The sequence below is a fragment of the Scyliorhinus torazame genome, chromosome 21 (assembly GCF_047496885.1).
Source record: "Scyliorhinus torazame isolate Kashiwa2021f chromosome 21, sScyTor2.1, whole genome shotgun sequence".
NCBI lineage: Eukaryota > Metazoa > Chordata > Chondrichthyes > Carcharhiniformes > Scyliorhinidae > Scyliorhinus > Scyliorhinus torazame.
Genome location: NC_092727.1, coordinates 117,359,709 through 117,376,019, shown reverse-complemented (window position 1 = coordinate 117,376,019; position 16,311 = coordinate 117,359,709). Strand labels below are relative to the sequence as shown.

The window sequence follows — 16,311 nt, the reverse complement described above, 5'->3', positions numbered from 1 at the left end:
TCCTGCCCTTAGCTTTCGGACAGCAGAACTCAGACTTTCTGGTAGCCAAGAGATTAGAGGGATTTGGTTCAAATGGTTGGCTGGTGGCCAATGAATTGGCCAAAGGCCCAGCGATCGGCGGTGATTGGGGCCTACCCGTGTGGGATGGTTTTCAGAGGACGCAGGAAGTGACAGTTGGATCCTGGGAAATGTTCAACTGAAACAAAGGGCCCGATTTAATGGAAATGAAAGAGAATCCCATTTTGGGCGTGTTTAGCAGGGTGTTTCCGGGTGCTTGAAGCACCGAGAATGACCCCGCTATTAAATGGGATTCTGCTTCATTTCTGGGCCTCAGTGAGGAACGCCCCGCCTAGGCCGCACTTAGGCTCATTTTCTGAGCGGACGAGCTCGGCTCACCAGTGGAGGAAGATAAATGGCGCCTAGATCTCTGGACCTCCCACCACAGCCTCTGGATCCCTCCCCATTCCCCAGCTTACCAATTAAGGGGTCATTGAGCCTCCCGCACCCCATCTCATAAGGTCAGGGCATCCCAGGGAGTGATCCTCGGCACGGGCAAGATGCCACCTGGGCATGCCATTGTGCCCAGATGGCTTCTGGGGTGCCAGGGTACCATCCTGCTCAGAGCCCGACCACCCAGGTGTCCCTGATCGCCTGGGAGACCTCCTCAAGTGCCGGTACACCTGTTCCACATTTGTGGAAACCAGTGTTAACCGCGCCCACTCGGGGTCTCCGAGGCGAGGCCGTTAGATCAGGCGCCTTGTGTAACTCCAGCGCAGACATATTCAAGTGAGACTAACTACTCACTTGAACATGCAAGTCTGGATCCCACCCCCAATGGGTGGGATTCAGATCGCAACGCCTTGAGAGATCTCGTTAGATCTCGCGAGACGTAACGAGTGTCATAAATCTCATCCCACGAGGGGCCTCTCACAAGATTAAGCGGCCTCGCTGCACCCCAAGTCGGACGCAGCGAGGCCATTAGATCATGCCCAAAGACTCTTATCCTTTCAATCAACATCTCAAAAGACCAGATCATCCTTCTGGGACCCTTTCAGGCAATGAGTTCCAGATTCTCACCACGTTTTTCTCAAATCCCTCTAAATCTCATGCCCCTTACCCTTAATCTATGCCCCTTGGTCATTGGCCACTGTACTAAGAGCAAACGTTTATTTCTATTTAGCCGATCTATGCCCCCCATAAATCAGAGCTATCTGATGGCTCATGTAAAGTGCTACATAGATGGAAGTTTTTTCAATCTGAGATTGGCGTGAATCCCTTTTCAAAGGTTTATAGCTTTTGCAATTATTTGGGCTCCCTTGGGTTTAATGACCATTTGCTCTTGTGCAGCATCCATGATAACACCGCCTCAATCGCTCCTAATAGGGTTAACACCCAGCCAAGTGTCATTTCTAGACGGCCTCTCATTTATCGTAATCTATGCCCACAGCCAGAAGACATAGGCCAATCTCCAATGGCTACTACATCAGAAGGAGACAAAGTGGATCTCGAAGCCTTCAGTCAATTTACCAGGATTATCACCCCAGCCATCACCAGAGTTGTGGATTTTGCCAAAAAGCTACCAATGTTCTCTGAGGTATTTTTATCATTGAAAATGTGCCTTATTTTTAATAATTTAATTAATAATCTTTATTGTCACAAGTAGGCTTACATTAACACCACAATGACATTACCGGGAAAAGCCCCTAGTCGCCACATTCCGGCGCCTGTTCGGGTACACTGAGGGAGAATTCAGAATGTTCAAATTACCTAACAGCACGTCTTTCGGGACTAGTGGGAGGAAACCGGAGCACCCGGAGGAAACCCACACAGATACTGGGAGAATGTGCAGACTCCGCACAGACAGTGACCCAAGCCGGGAATCGAACCTGGGACCATAGCGCAGTGAAACAGCAGCGCTAACCACTGTTCTACCTTGCCGCCCATAGTCCTTGATTAGTGGGGGGGGTGGTTGGTTGTGATCGCATCAGAGAATATCGGAGAAGTTGGTCAGTGAAGCCTCTCAACAGTCCTGCCCAACTGGGATTTGGGGGATTTTCCTTCTCCCAAACCTCATGTCGCCCTTCCGCCACCCCCCCCCCCCCTTCCACCGACCCCCCTTACCATAACTACCATTTACTGATTCACTGCTCAACAATTCCTAACAGCAGAGAAAGGGGAGAAAAGCCAGAGGCTTTCCTATTTTCCACCCCAGTGGCTACTGCCTTCGAGTCCTGTCGCGTGGGCGCTGGCAGTCGTCCAGGATTGTAGAGTCCCAGTTTTACCTCACTGGAAGGTAGGGTCTTCCCTCCCTTCAGCCAGTCTCAGAGACTGACCTGCTGTAAGCCCTAGTAATAGGACCCTTCATTCTGATCAACGGGGCATCAGGATCTCTTGCCAACACTTCTGAATAGTCTAGATTACCAACTCTTCAGAGTCACTCCAGGATCTTTCCGATTGGCATGGAAAGGCAGTGTTGTAGGGTGACCAATGGGAGGAGGGTGGGGCAGTTGGATGTGAGAAGTCATGTGACAAATCCTCCTGGAATATGCCCAATCGTGATTGGAAACTGTGGTGACAGCATCTCTGTCAAATACGTAATTCCGATAAAAGCAATAGATTGGAGCAAAATACTTCACGCCGAGGAAGATTAAAGGACATTTGTTACAACAAAAGCTTTACCAGAGGCTCAAATGCAGCAGGCAGGCGACCCGCTTCAGGCTAATGGGCCTCTTAAACTGGGCACAAAGAGGTGAGGAATGACAACCCAAGGCCTTTACGCAATGTTTCAACAAATCATAACCACGCTCCACAATGACAGCACTACTAATTCACATACCAATCAGGAGCTGGAATAGGCTAATCGGTCCGTCAAGCCTGCTTCACCAGTCAACAAGATCATGGCTGTTCTTCTCCCTCAAGTCCGCCTTTCCGCACTGCCCCCAAAGGCCTCCATTCCCTTAGTAACCACAAATCTAGCAACCTTTGTCTCGAATATACTCAATTACTGAGCATCTACAGCTGGCTGAGGTCAGAAATTCCACAGATTCACACCCCATGAGGGAGGAAGCTTCTCCTCGTCTCAGTGCCAGACAGCTGACCCCTCATCTCGAAACGGTGACCCCGTAATTCATGAGGATCAGGGTTTTGGTTGAGAGAACCGCCATGTATTTCAATAAAAATGTCAAATTTGACAGGAGCCGGTCTTTCGATTTCCAGTGATACTTTTCTCTATCTGTGTGTTTGCCTTTTCATCGCATGCGGTCTCTCGCCTTGAATGATTTCCTTGCCCTGTTTGATTGCCTCTCCTCTAGGGGAGGAATGGAGATACGGGACAGAAAGTGTTCACACTTTGGCAGGTTATCTGATGAAGGGCCTTGCAAGATACTCTGCCAGATTTCTTTATAGAGGTCCAACCAGCCATGTGAAGAGTGATGCAATTGGTAATTCGCAGGTAAATATTCCTCGGTCACTGCAAATGAATGAGAAACTGGAACAGTATTTTTATAGATTCACACTGGCTTTGTTGTTCAGTCTAGTGACCAGAGGAATAGACACCTGGTAGTCACCAAAATTCTCGCCAATTCTCCTTCCAACCTGATAGAAAGTTGAGGCTGGCAGGCGAGGGCTGAATCAGATTTGTCTGCGAAACCCCCATGGCCGGTTAGCTTGGTGATATTTACCATCTAAGCTTCACATGTGAAGAAGGCCTATTAGGCCCACTAGGCACACTGTGCCCCAGTGTGGGTGAGTGCCCTCAGGAAAAGAGGAGAGAAAGGTTTTGAAGCAGAGAGACGAGGGAAGGGCAATTTGACATTTCTACAAAAGTGGATGGATGCCAGTAAATGATGGGAAATAAGACATGCAGTCAGAGTAGGGTTTCTCTGCAAAATCAGAACCCATTCTGAAAGATGGCTCTAATTTAGCCGTTCCCCACAGTGTCCCAAGACAGAGAGTTGGTCCGGTTACTAATTTCTCGCTGATGAAGCTACTTTGTGGTTTATTTTGCTGTGTTCTCTCTTGTTCAGCTGCCTTGTGAAGATCAGATCATCCTTTTGAAGGGCTGCTGCATGGAGATAATGTCCTTGAGAGCTGCTGTTCGTTATGATGCAGAGAGTGAGACACTGACACTAAATGGAGAAATGGCCGTCAAAAGAGAGCAACTGAAAAATGGAGGGCTAGGGGTCGTCTCAGACGCCATATTTGAGCTGGGCAAAGCATTATCCGCCTTTAATCTGGACGACACGGAGGTGGCACTACTCCAGGCAGTTTTATTGATGTCCTCAGGTATACCTCCTCTCAGCATTAAGTATTAACGTTGTAGAAGGTGCTTTTCTTTCAACTCAAAGAAGTGGTTTTTTTCACAGCTCTGCAATCAGACTACTGGCTACTGGTTAGGCTACTGAGGATAGCAAGATAACAATAGCGCCAGCACACGATTGTGCATTTTCTTACAAGTCACAAGTGTGACTTTATAAGAAATAAAAACAGGAGTGGTCGATACAACCCCTTCCGTCAGCTCTGCCATTCATTAAAATCACAGATGATCGTCCACCTCAATTCCATTTTCATAGAATTTACAGTGCAGAAGTAGGCCATTCGGCCCCTCGAGTCTGCACCGGCTCTTGGAAAGAGCACCCTACCCAAGGTCAACATCTCCACCCTATCCCCATAACCCAGTAACCCCACCCAACACTACGGGCAATGTTGGACACAAAGGGCAATTTTCTATCCCTATCTCTCTATCCCTCAAATCCTGTAGTGCATAAACCTCTATCAATCTCAACTTTAGGTACCCCTTCAGAGGGAGTCCGTCAGCATCGCGGATGATTTACTGCTGTGCTGGTTCACTGACTTCTGAGATGAGTAATGAGTCCAATGATTAACGTGCAGACTTTTCCACATGTGGGCAGGTTGGACAGTTGGGTAAAGGAGTTGTTTGGAGGTTTGCGCGCCCTCTCCGACAGCTTGTACTCACTTCTGCGTCTTCCCGATGAAGCCCCTTGCTTTGTTTGGTCCCTTCCCGAATTAAACTTCTCCCTTTTGGCCGGTCACAAGCCAGGGGCTCCCAGAGTCAGCGGGGATGTGTGACCTTCTCACGGATGCTTTGAGGACATCCCTTCTGCTGGAAGCACTTCTGCTGGATGCACTCAATAAGTGAACATCCAAAGGTCTCTGGGATATAGAATTCCAAAGATTCGCAAACCACTGAGTGAAACAATTTCTCCCCTTATCCTGAGCCGATAACCTCCTGGGCTGTATACTCTCCAGCCAGGAAAAACAGATTTCCACAAACGGTAGTTACTGGGCATTAATGTAAAAATCACCTTTAGGACCTATACAAGTGGCTGAACAAGTCAAATGAGATACGCCCAGGTAATAGGCCTTCTGATCACAACGTATTGGAGGAGATTGACTTTTCTTTATTCGTTGGGACATGGGCATCGCTGGCTCGGCCAGCATTTATTGCCCATCCATGAGGGGATTTAAAGAATCAGCCACATTGCTGTTGGCCTGGAGTCACATGTAGGCCAGACCAGATAAGGACAACTGATTTCCTTCCCTATTAGTGAACCAGATGAGTTTTTGCAACAATTTATGGTCATTAGACTTTTCATTCCAGATTCTTATTGAATTCAAAGGTCACATTGCAATGGTGGGGTTCGAACCCAGATCCCCAGAGCATTACCCTGGGTTTCTGGATTATTAGTCCAGCGACGATACCATTATGCCACCGCCTCCTCTTGCCTCATAATAACCATATTACTTTCATAGTAAGACGTCTTACAACACCAGGTTAAAGTCCAACAGGTTTATCTGAAATCACTAGCTTTCGGAGCATAGCTCCTTCATCGGGTGAGTGAATAGGTGGGTTACACAAACACACTTATAGACAATGCCAATGATGCAAGATGATACTTTGAATGCGAGACTTTGCAGGTAATTAAGTCTTTACAGGTCCAGACGGTGCAACTGGAGAGGGGGATAATAACTGGTTAAAGATGTGTGAATTGTCTCAAACCAGGACAGTTAGTAGGATTTCGCAAGCCCAGGCCAGATGTGGGGGGTTAATGTAGTGAGACATGAATCCAAGGTCCTGGTTGAGGCCATATTCATGGACTTGGCTATCAGTTTCTGCTCGGCGATTCTGCATTGTCGTGCGCCCTGAAGGCCACCTTGGAGAATGCTTACCTGAAGATCAGAAGCTGAATGCTCTTGACTGCTGAAGTGTACCCTAACTGGAAGGGAACATTCCAGCCTGGTGATGGTCACGTGACTATTGGAAACAGTGTTGAGTTGCTTCACAGAAGTGCTCTCAGACCAGAGTAAATGCACTCACCCTGTTCTCCTTCCAACCTCAATGTTGAGGGAGACGGAGAGAAAAGCAAATCTCCACAGAACGGAGAGTAAGAGTGGGGATCAAATTACAACAAATGGATTTTGGCCTATGGGTTAAACGTTCCTTCAGTATTGAACTATTCAGTACTGAACCTTAGTACTATTATAGGCTGGCATTGTTGTTACCTCAGTTACAAATGGACAAGATAATGAAAGGTTCAGAAAGCCACGATTGACAAACTGTTGTTCTTGCTTACAGATCGAACAGGACTGACTTGTATAGACAAAATAGAGAAGTGTCAAGAGGCCTACCTCCTAGCGTTTGAACACTACATAAACTATCGCAAACACGACATTCCACATTTCTGGCCAAAGCTGCTGATGAAAGTCACAGACCTGCGGATGATTGGAGCCTGTCACGCCAGCCGCTTCCTGCACATGAAGGTTGAATGTCCCACAGAACTCTTCCCTCCCTTATTCCTGGAGGTGTTTGAGGACCAGGAAGTGTAGGCCTGAGGTGAAAACTGGGAAACAAGAAAAAAAACTCACAAAACACAATCACTGGCTAACTGCCTGGCTTCATGTCCATCGTGGTGGATCATTTTGTCAATCTAAACTTGGCCGAAACTCAAAGAACCATTCCATGAATGCGGGTACCAGTTGCAAATATTTTGTAAGTCATAGTAAATTGTTTCTTGGTCCTTGTGCTCTGTCTTGCCAAAAGGAGGGTCGTACTGACTAGCTGCGCATTGCTGCTTTACAGCTGATTATATGAACAGATAACTCCAAAACGAAATGGCCAACGGTCCCATCTTCATTTCTCACAAGTTCGAACCTGTGCAACCTTTTCAGTGCTTTGTCAGCCAACAAAAGCGTCGTTCTAACTTTGATCATCGCTGTGCGTGGAAAAGAGCCTCACATTATGATCGGTGACTACATTTCTTTTTTTACTTTCAACGGTTAAGAGAGAGAGAGACAGGGATTGAGAAAGTCAAGGCATGAACTGCCCTACCTCAGTGTCGTATGGGAGGAAGTGCAACAACACAAGAAGGAATGGAAGTGGATAAAAAGCTGCAGAGAGGTGTTTAGGGAAGACTTCAGCTCCTCTTATCGAGCACGGTAGAATGTGTTTGCCTGCGCGCAACAGCTGGGAGCTCATTGCACGCTCGTCTGCAATCCACTGCCGTTTTCTGTGGGAGCTCACTCCAAGACCTCCTTCCTTCTTAATTAATCATCTGCGACCCTCCCGGTTCCATCAGAGCTGAGGCCTCTTTTTGCTGTCGGGTGAAGCCTCCTAGTGGCACAGACCTCACCTGTGCCAAGTGAAATCTGCCATTTATGTGTTTGACGAGCATCGCGGTGGAAAAGGACCGTGAAGAATGGGTGGGGACAACCGAGAAGGGTAACCTGAGATTCCCAGGCTCAGGAACAACAGGGGAATTAGCTGCACAATCAATCATTGCAGTGGCAATGTATCAATTGGTAAAATCCTGACAGGGATACACCTCAATTGGTCTTAAAATGTGCCTGCAGGGGAAACGGGGGGGTGCGGAGATGGGAGTTTATACCCTGTGTCCTGAGCCTGAGCGATTTCCTTGGTGACCCCTTTGCTTAACCCTTTAGTGGCTATTTCCCCGGTATCATCATTTTTAAACCACACACAGGCCCTTTACATCTCTCCACTCCTTCAAAGACACAACTATGAAGATCTCCGTGTTCGGGTACTCTAGTATCCTGCAACGGTCGTCTTCTTTGAAAGCGTGCCGTTCCAGTCATCTCTGTTTAAAAGTCTCACATGAAATGAAATGAAAATCGCTTATTGTCACAAGTAGGCTTCAAATGAAGTTACTGTGAAAAGCCCCCAGTCGCCACATTCCGGCGCCTGTTCGGGGAGGCTGGTACGGGAATCGAACCGTGCTGCTGGACTGCCTTGGTCTGCTTTCAAAGCCAGCGATTTCACCCGGTGCTAAACAGCCCTCTATTCCTCTGATAGCACACCCATTGTCAGAAACAAATAAAAAAGAACAAACCAGTGTTAAATACAAGGGTCTGAATTCTCCGCCGTCACGATTCTCCATTTTGCCAGCAGTCCGGGAGTTTCCCGACGGCACGGGGCTGCCCCACAATGGGAAACTCCATTGACCAGCCGGCGAAACGGGGAATCCCGACGGCGTGTTGCACCAGAAATCTGATGCAGCGGGACGGAGAAACCCGCCCAAGACCTTCAAAGTTGGAAACGCTATTGTCTGTAATAACCTCAGTATTAGATGCTAGCCGATGATTTTCAAATCCAAGAAGCTGAAGCTCAAAATTGACACATCAAAGTTTGCAAAGGTTTCCTCAATGACACCATCCAGATTCCCGGTTTTGAATTCCCCACCCCACCCTGCAAAAAAAAAAACACAATTCCCGCAGGCGGGCTCATCCGGTCGCACCGACGCGGACCCCCGCCGCAGGTTTCCCAGAGGTGGGGGGGTGCAGAAAGGGGGGGGAACCCCGTTGACAGCGGCGGGACCAGAAGACCCCACCACCCGCCAAATGCCGGCTGCCTCCACCACTGTAAAACATGACGTGGAGATGCCGGCGTTGGACTGGGGTGAGCACAGTAAGAAGTCTAACAACACCAGGTTAAAGTCCAACAGGTTTGTTTCGATGTCACTAGCTTTCGGAGCACTGCTCCTTCCTCAAAAAAGCTAGAGATATCGAAACAAACCTGTTGGACTTTAACCTGGTGTTGTAAGACTTCTTACTGTAAAACATGTGGCGGCAGGCGTGGAAAGACCCACCCAGTATATTGCATCCACCAGTTAGAAGATGCGGTTCCATCTGTTTCCATTTGTTGAAACTCGCCAGGGTCGATAACAGCTAGAGTCCCTAATATTAAATGATATAATGCAGTGGTGTATCCAGTTTGCAAGCCTCCAGTCTCTACTGGCTTATTTCATTTTATATTCTTTTGTGGGATATGGGCGTCTTGGCAAGGCCAGCACTTGTTGGCCATCCCTAACTGCTGCAACCGAGTGGACACGTTGGCCATTTCCGAGCCGTGACTCTGCAGTCACATGTCAAGCAGCACATTCCACCCCTGAAGAACACTAACAAAGCAGATGGATTTTTACAACAATCGTTAGTTTCATGGTCACCATTGCTGAGACTAGCTTTCCAATTCCAGATTTTCTTTCATCAATTAGGTGAATCAATGAATTTGTTGAATTTAAATGTGATGGTGAGATTTGAACCCAGGCTCCACAGGGCATGCGCTTAGGCTTTCTGGATTACTAGTCCAGAGATACGGCTGCTAAACCCACCATCTCCCCCGCACCTCACTCTTAATTGCTGCTTTTATCATCTTTGAATAGTGCGAGGGGATTTGAGGGGAGCTAACTTAACTGATAGAGAAATCCTAAGTTGGAACCCCAAAGTTTAGTATAGCTGCTAATTAATTGGAACACGGATTTAAACCTTTGATGCCTGGCTCCCCCAATTCTTCACACCGAGGACTATTCGCACGGTCAGTACAGAAACATTGTTTGTTTCAGATTCTTTGCAGTTTGAGAATCACAGGCTACGAATGACATTGGAGTTTGCTGATCTAGAAAACTCAGGTACACACACATATCCTCCGGAACCACCTCAACCTCCAGACAATCTCAACAGAGATCTTGTCGTACCTTATTACAAATAAGGTTTTCTCAGATATCTGCATACTACTTGAATACCCATTAATGAAATATTCAAAGCAGGGACTTATTTTCATGATACACCTCATCACTACATGTTAAACCGCACATTACCAAAGAGCTCAAATGCTCTACCGGTCCCTTCCTGTAACACTGCTGCTAACTAATGACAGAATAAGAGCCACTCAAGGGTTAATGTTAAGATTTGAAAGTAAAGTGAAGAATCTACTCAGGTATATTCAAACTGAATATAATTGTTAAAAGTATATATTCTAGATAAATATTTCATTTGGAGCTGTAATGAGATTCTGAACACAGAAACCATGTTTTTTTTCCATTACAATGTGAATATGCCCCATGTATAAAAGAGAAAAAATTGTATTTGTAAAGCACCTTATCACATCTCTGAGCACTTCGCATGTAATTAATTACCTTGATTTGGCTGACTGTTGTTGGCTAATCAAAGGTAGAAATCGATTTTGCCCACAGTCAGAGCCCACGCAAATCTACGAGGCAAAGCTCTTTCTTGTGATGGTATTGAGGGAGGAATGTTGGCCAGGACTCCGGATGCAGAACTCCCATATCTCAAATAGTACTGTGGTATCTGGAATGTCCATTCGAATAGGTGGATTGGCTTTTTGTGTGGCACTTTAGTGACGCAATGCTGCCTTTCACAGTGAAACACATGGGCGGGATTCTCCCCTACCCGGCGGGGCATGAACCACTCCGGTGTCAGGCCGCCGGGAAGGTGCGGAATCCTCCGCGCCTTCAGGGGCTAGGCCGGCGCCGGTAGAGTTGCGGTCGCGCCAGCCGGCGCGGAAGGGCTTGGCATCGTGCCAACCAGTGCCGAAGGGCCTCCACCGGCGCGAGTTGGCGCATGTGCGGGAGCGCCAGCGTGTGCTGGCACCATCCCAATGCATGCGCAGGGGGTTTCTTCTCCGCGCCGGCCATGGCGGAGGTTGACAGCAGCCGGCGTGGAGGGAAAGAGTGCCCCCACTGCACAGGCCCGCCCGCGGAGGGCACCGTGAATGCACCCCCCCGGGGCCAGATCCCCCCGCTCCCCCCCGAGGACACTGCAGCCCGCCGTAGAGCCAGGTCCCGCCGGTAAGGACCTGGTTTGATTTACACCAGCAGGACTGGCCGGAAACGGGCGGCCGCTCAGCCCATCGCGGGCCGGAGAATCACTTTCAAGCGGCACGGCGCGATTCCCGCCCCCGCCTAAACCCTGCCGCCGGAGAATTCGGCAGCCAGCGGCGGGGCAGGATTCACGCCGCCCCCCGGCCATTCTCCGACCCGGCGGGGGGCCAGAGAATCCTGCCCAACAGGAATTTCCTAACAGCACTGTGGGCTGTATCAACACCGCATGGACTGCAGCGGTTCAAGAAGGGCGGCTCACCACCACCTTCTCAAAGGCAGTGAGGGATGGGCAATCGATGCCGGTCTTGCCAGTGATACCCACATCCCTGGAAACAATTAAAAGCTCTTTCCCACAACCTCTGGCCCAGAGGCTTAACATGTTCCATGTTAATCACAATGGCATTTTGTGAGTGTTTGGTTTCCGTGGAGACGATTTAAGAACAAGTCCGGTTCAGCTAGCATTTGCAATGAAATATTTGTACAGATCAATTTTAACCCCATGAGGGCTTAATGGCTTTTTACATTTTCATATGTACAGAGCTTATCTTGTACCTAGAACATCTATAAAACAAAAGATTTATTGTAACTCATTTAGTCATTAACATTCAAAACTGGCAATGGGTAGCTCCATAAGATTTGTTGCATCTGTAAAATTAACTTTGCATTTTAGTCCCGTGAGACAGTTTTTGTAAGCTAGTACTCCCAGCACAAAGTTTTATGTGATGGGAATTTGCACTATTACACTATGTGATTTGTAAATAATACATTAATATCCCCTCTTGCCGGTCAGTTACAACCTGCAAAGATTTCAGACAGTGATCCCATCATCCTAATCTCAATTCCAATGGAGCGGCAAGCCAGAGCTGTTATTTTCCCAAACTGACTCACCTGCTTTGGCTTTCCAGCAACTTTTCTGCTTTTATTTCAGGATCATTCAAGGCTTGTCATTTTCTGCACATGCCTCTGAGTGGATTTAGTGCCTAAAGGCGTTAGGAATTTGTCAAAAAGCAGGTGTCCTTGGACATTGGGCTGACTCTTCCACGAGGGGCGCCTTCAACTTTCCCCTCACTGCCCTTTATGAATCAAAATTGTTGCTCTTATTGTGGCAGCCAATTAAATCCCAGCGCTGAAGCTATACCCTTTTAGGACCTGTTTATTTTGGGTGTCATCCTTTTAGCAAGGTTTCTTGCTTCCTTTCTTAGCTCCGTCATCTCTTGCTCGACTGGCCCAATCTACCAGAGCTCTTAAAACAACAACAACTTGCATTTACAAAGCACTTTTCATATAGAAAAAGACCCCTCGCTGAGGCCAAATCAGGCAAAAATAGACACAGACTTGAGTTAGCGGCTGCAAATTCCCCACCTCCTTTCAAGTGCTGGTCCAACTACCGTTTAAATGGGGTTACAATCTCACCTTCAATAGTGGTGAAGTCTTGTACTAACACCATGTGCAAAATTATTTCTTCTAGCTCTCCCCCTTTCATTGATAATATCCAATGTAGCAACCAGTCCTTCAATGTTTGCCTTCTTGAAACCTATGATAATTTGGAAACCTTTTTTCGCTCATCCTTTAACCATCCCTCCCCCTAGTGAAAACTCCCAATTTTCCAGATCTTCCTTCACAACTAGAAGTTTTCATTCCCGGGATCATTTGGTGAACCTTTCCTCCTGTACTCCTGACAGGATTCCAGTACCCTTGCCTTTACGGAGAGCCCATCACCGTCCACAGAACTCTTCCTGTAACCCAGCTGCAACAACTCAGTCTGATTAGGCTTTTGACCAACTTTTCCGCACTGTATTCCCACATTAATAATGTATGCACCTCTAGCCGGAAAACACTCTTCCTGCACTCGGTGACAAATCTTGCATGTTTATGTGCACCTTCCGAAGAAAGGGAACAAAAATATTGAGCAAATACTGTGCAAACCTTTAGCAGCACACAAAGCCAAGTCAGACATCTGCAGCCAATGGTCAGAATTCCCCAGCTGTTGCGATGGACTTTTCCCGTCTAGCAGTGCAGGTTTCCCTGCGACGTGGGGTGGGTTCAATCGTATCTTTAGTGGCACAGAATTCTTCATGGATGATGAAGGTTCAAAGGGGTATTGTGAAGAAACTGGTCTTCAACATTTTTTGAAGATAGGGAGGAAATCAGAAAGCATGTAGACAAAGGGCGAGTGACTCACTGCAGCCAAAATTGGGGGACACCATTTTAATTCCTCCTTTCGCTGTCGTTTTAGTTGCGATCATTTGTTTTTTCCAAAAATACACTTTAGTCAGAAAATTTGTAAAAATGTACGTTGTATAGAGGTTTGAATTTGACCTTACATAAAGGGCGAGGTTTTTCACGCGCATTTACCCCGCTGAGTCTTTTCCGTGACTGCCCCAGTATTTAGTGGGTTCCTCGGCACGTAGTCCTGGACCTTGGGATGTGCCAGTCTGCAATACCTGGCTTGTCAACGGCTCTTTGCACTAAAGATCAGCAAGCTGCAGGCAGAAGGTTCGGCACAACATCGTGGGCCGAAGGGCCTGTTCTGTGCTGTATTTTTCTATGTTCTATGTTCTAGAACAAAAAGCGTAATTTGCCAAGTTGATGTTTATCTCCATGTGGGTCCCTGGGATCATATCCCATAGAAAGCACTTTTACTTTTAATCAGCCGTGTGATTGAAAGTGTCAGTGTCCTGCATCACATAGCCTGGCTTGACAGTGAATGAACACTCTGGCAGCCCTTACAGTCACCAACAAGTGCGTTTCACTCGACAATGTGCACTGTAGCTGGAGTTTCAGACTCTAGTTTTCAGGAGCGTGGCTAAGCTGACATGGTCCCTACTGTCGTAAAATTTGTGCCATTTAAACGCGCTGAAAACCAAGCGGCTAATTGAACAGGGCAGTGCTACGTTAATCACCAAATATGGTTGACGACCCAAAGTTTCATTGCAGCTCCTAAGTTTTTTTTTAAAGGGGCAGCACGGTGGCGCAGTGGTTAGCACTGCTGCCTCACGGTGCCGAGGTCCCAGCTCTGGGTCACTGTCTGTGTGGAATTTGCACATTCGCCCCGTGCTTGCGTGGGTATCGCCCCCACAACCCAAAGATGTGCAGGGTAGGTGGATTGGCCATGCTAAATTGCCCCTTAATTGGAAAAACTGAATTGGATACTCTATAAAAAAAAATTTTAAAGTATTTTTTTTAATGTTTTTACTGAACTTTTGACATTTTCTCCCTAAGTTAATTAATGGTCCTCATCTTCTCCATGATATACAGTCTGTTTCTCGTGTTTTCCAATTGTGTTTCTAGCAGTTGAGGTGTGGATTGCTGGGTCAACGTTAACCATTGTGAATCTTTGTTTTAACACAGTCCAGATGTGTTTTTGATAAGACCTCAGTGACCCTTTGTAACTGAGATCTGGGACAGGGTTAGACATCCCTCAAATCTTGCAGTGAGAACTACTTTCTTGCATTGGTTTTTTGAATGTCCCAGCACTTACTTTTTGAGGACAAAGCTTCTGAAACCCAACTTGCTCACCTAATCGCTCAGCGTTGTTCAAGGAGCAGCAGGGTACTGCAAAATGAACCCGGTGGTGACGTCAGCGACACCCAACCCAGTTTCCGCCTGGCCACCTTCGAGGTGAATTACTCACCTTCATTTAATTTAGTGAGAAAGTTGGCATAAGTATATAAAGTGGGATTTGATTTGGGACCCAATTTAGAGTCGTAAGTTTAACAGCACAGAAAGAGGCCGTTCGGCCCATTGCTTCTGCGCCGACCATCAAGCACCTATCTACTCTAATCCCACTTTCCGACTCTTGGTCCATCGCCTCGTATGCTATGGCATTTCAAGTGCTCATCTAAATGTTTCTTAAATGTTGTGAGGGTTCTACCACCTTTTCAGGCCAGTGAGTTCCAGATTCCCATCACCTTCTGGGTGAAAATGTTTAAACCCCCCCCCCCCTCTAATTCCCTTGCTCCTGAGGGCGGCAGGGTAGCACAGTTTTAGCACTGCTGCCTCACGGCGCTGAGGACCCGGGTTCGATCTCGGCTCCGGGTCACTGTCCGTGTGGTGTTTGCACATTCTCGCCGTGTCTGCGTGGGTCTCACTCCCACAACCCAAAGATGTGCAGGGTAGGTGGATTGGCCACACTAAGTTGCTCCTTAATTGGGGGAAAAAAAGGATTGGGTACCCTAAACTTTATAAATGAAAAAATAAATAAATCCCTTGCTCCTTACGTTAAATCTATGCCTTCTGGTCATTGACTTCTCTACTAAGAAGAAAGGTTTTTTCCTATCTACCCTATGTATATCGGGCAGCACGGTAGCATAGTTCTTAGCACAATTGCTTCACAGCTCCAGGGTCCCAGGTCCGATTCCCCACTGGGTCACTGTCTGTGCGGAGTCTGCACGTTCACCCCGTGTCTGCGTGGGTTTCCTCCGGGTGCTCCGGTTTCCTCCCACAGTCCAAAGATGTGCAGGTTAGGTGGATTGGCCATGATAAATTGCCCTTAGTGTGCAAAATTGCCCTTAGTGTTAGGTGGGGTTACTGGGTTATGGGGATAGGGTGGAAGTGTGGGCTTGGGTAGGGTGCTCTTTCCAAGAGCCGGTGCAGACTCAATGGGCCGAGTGGCCTACTTCTGCACTGTAAATTCTATATCGTTCATAATTCTGTACACCTCAATCAGGTCCCCCCTCAGCCTTCCCTGCTCTAAGGAGAACAACCCCAGCCTAACCAGCCTCTCTTCATTGCTAAGTTTTCAACTAAAATCAGCAGAGTTGGCAATTCTTCCCAAGCCTTTCGTGGGAATTAATTTGTCCACCCTCCGTACTATTGGTTATTTCAGTAGGGTTGTTGCCTGTAGCCAAATCCAAAATTGAACAGCATGCATTGGTTAGGAGGAAAGCGCAGATTCTGAAATTCGCTCCATTGGTGTGAATTCATTGAAAGCCTTGAAAACGCCTTCGCATTGCAACTGATGAAAAGGAAGACATGTATTTATATTGTGCTTTTCACAACTACTGAATATCTCAAAGTGCTTTAACCCCACTCTAGCACTTCTGAAATATAGGCGGAAATTCCCTGGTCGTTCACAGGCAGCGGACCCCTGCTCACGGGTTGCCCGGTGGCGTGGAGTGGCTTCAATGGGATACCCTGGGGAACTGGAGAGACCCGC

General features: G+C 47.4%; 1 protein-coding gene across 2 annotated transcripts in view; it reads left to right on the top strand.

Annotated features, from left to right (window-relative positions):
* The window catches only part of LOC140398569 (thyroid hormone receptor alpha-like), a 433,293-nt gene extending 424,304 nt beyond the window's left edge, over window positions 1-8,989 (top strand). For both annotated transcript variants that reach the window (XM_072487371.1, XM_072487372.1), the window contains 3 exons: window positions 1,448-1,594; window positions 4,026-4,284; window positions 6,596-8,989. In XM_072487371.1, coding sequence (XP_072343472.1) covers window positions 1,448-1,594; window positions 4,026-4,284; window positions 6,596-6,846 — 657 coding nt within the window. In that variant the 3' untranslated portion in view covers window positions 6,847-8,989. The remainder of the gene's footprint in view (window positions 1-1,447; window positions 1,595-4,025; window positions 4,285-6,595) is intronic.
* The last annotated feature ends 7,322 nt before the right edge of the window (window positions 8,990-16,311 follow it).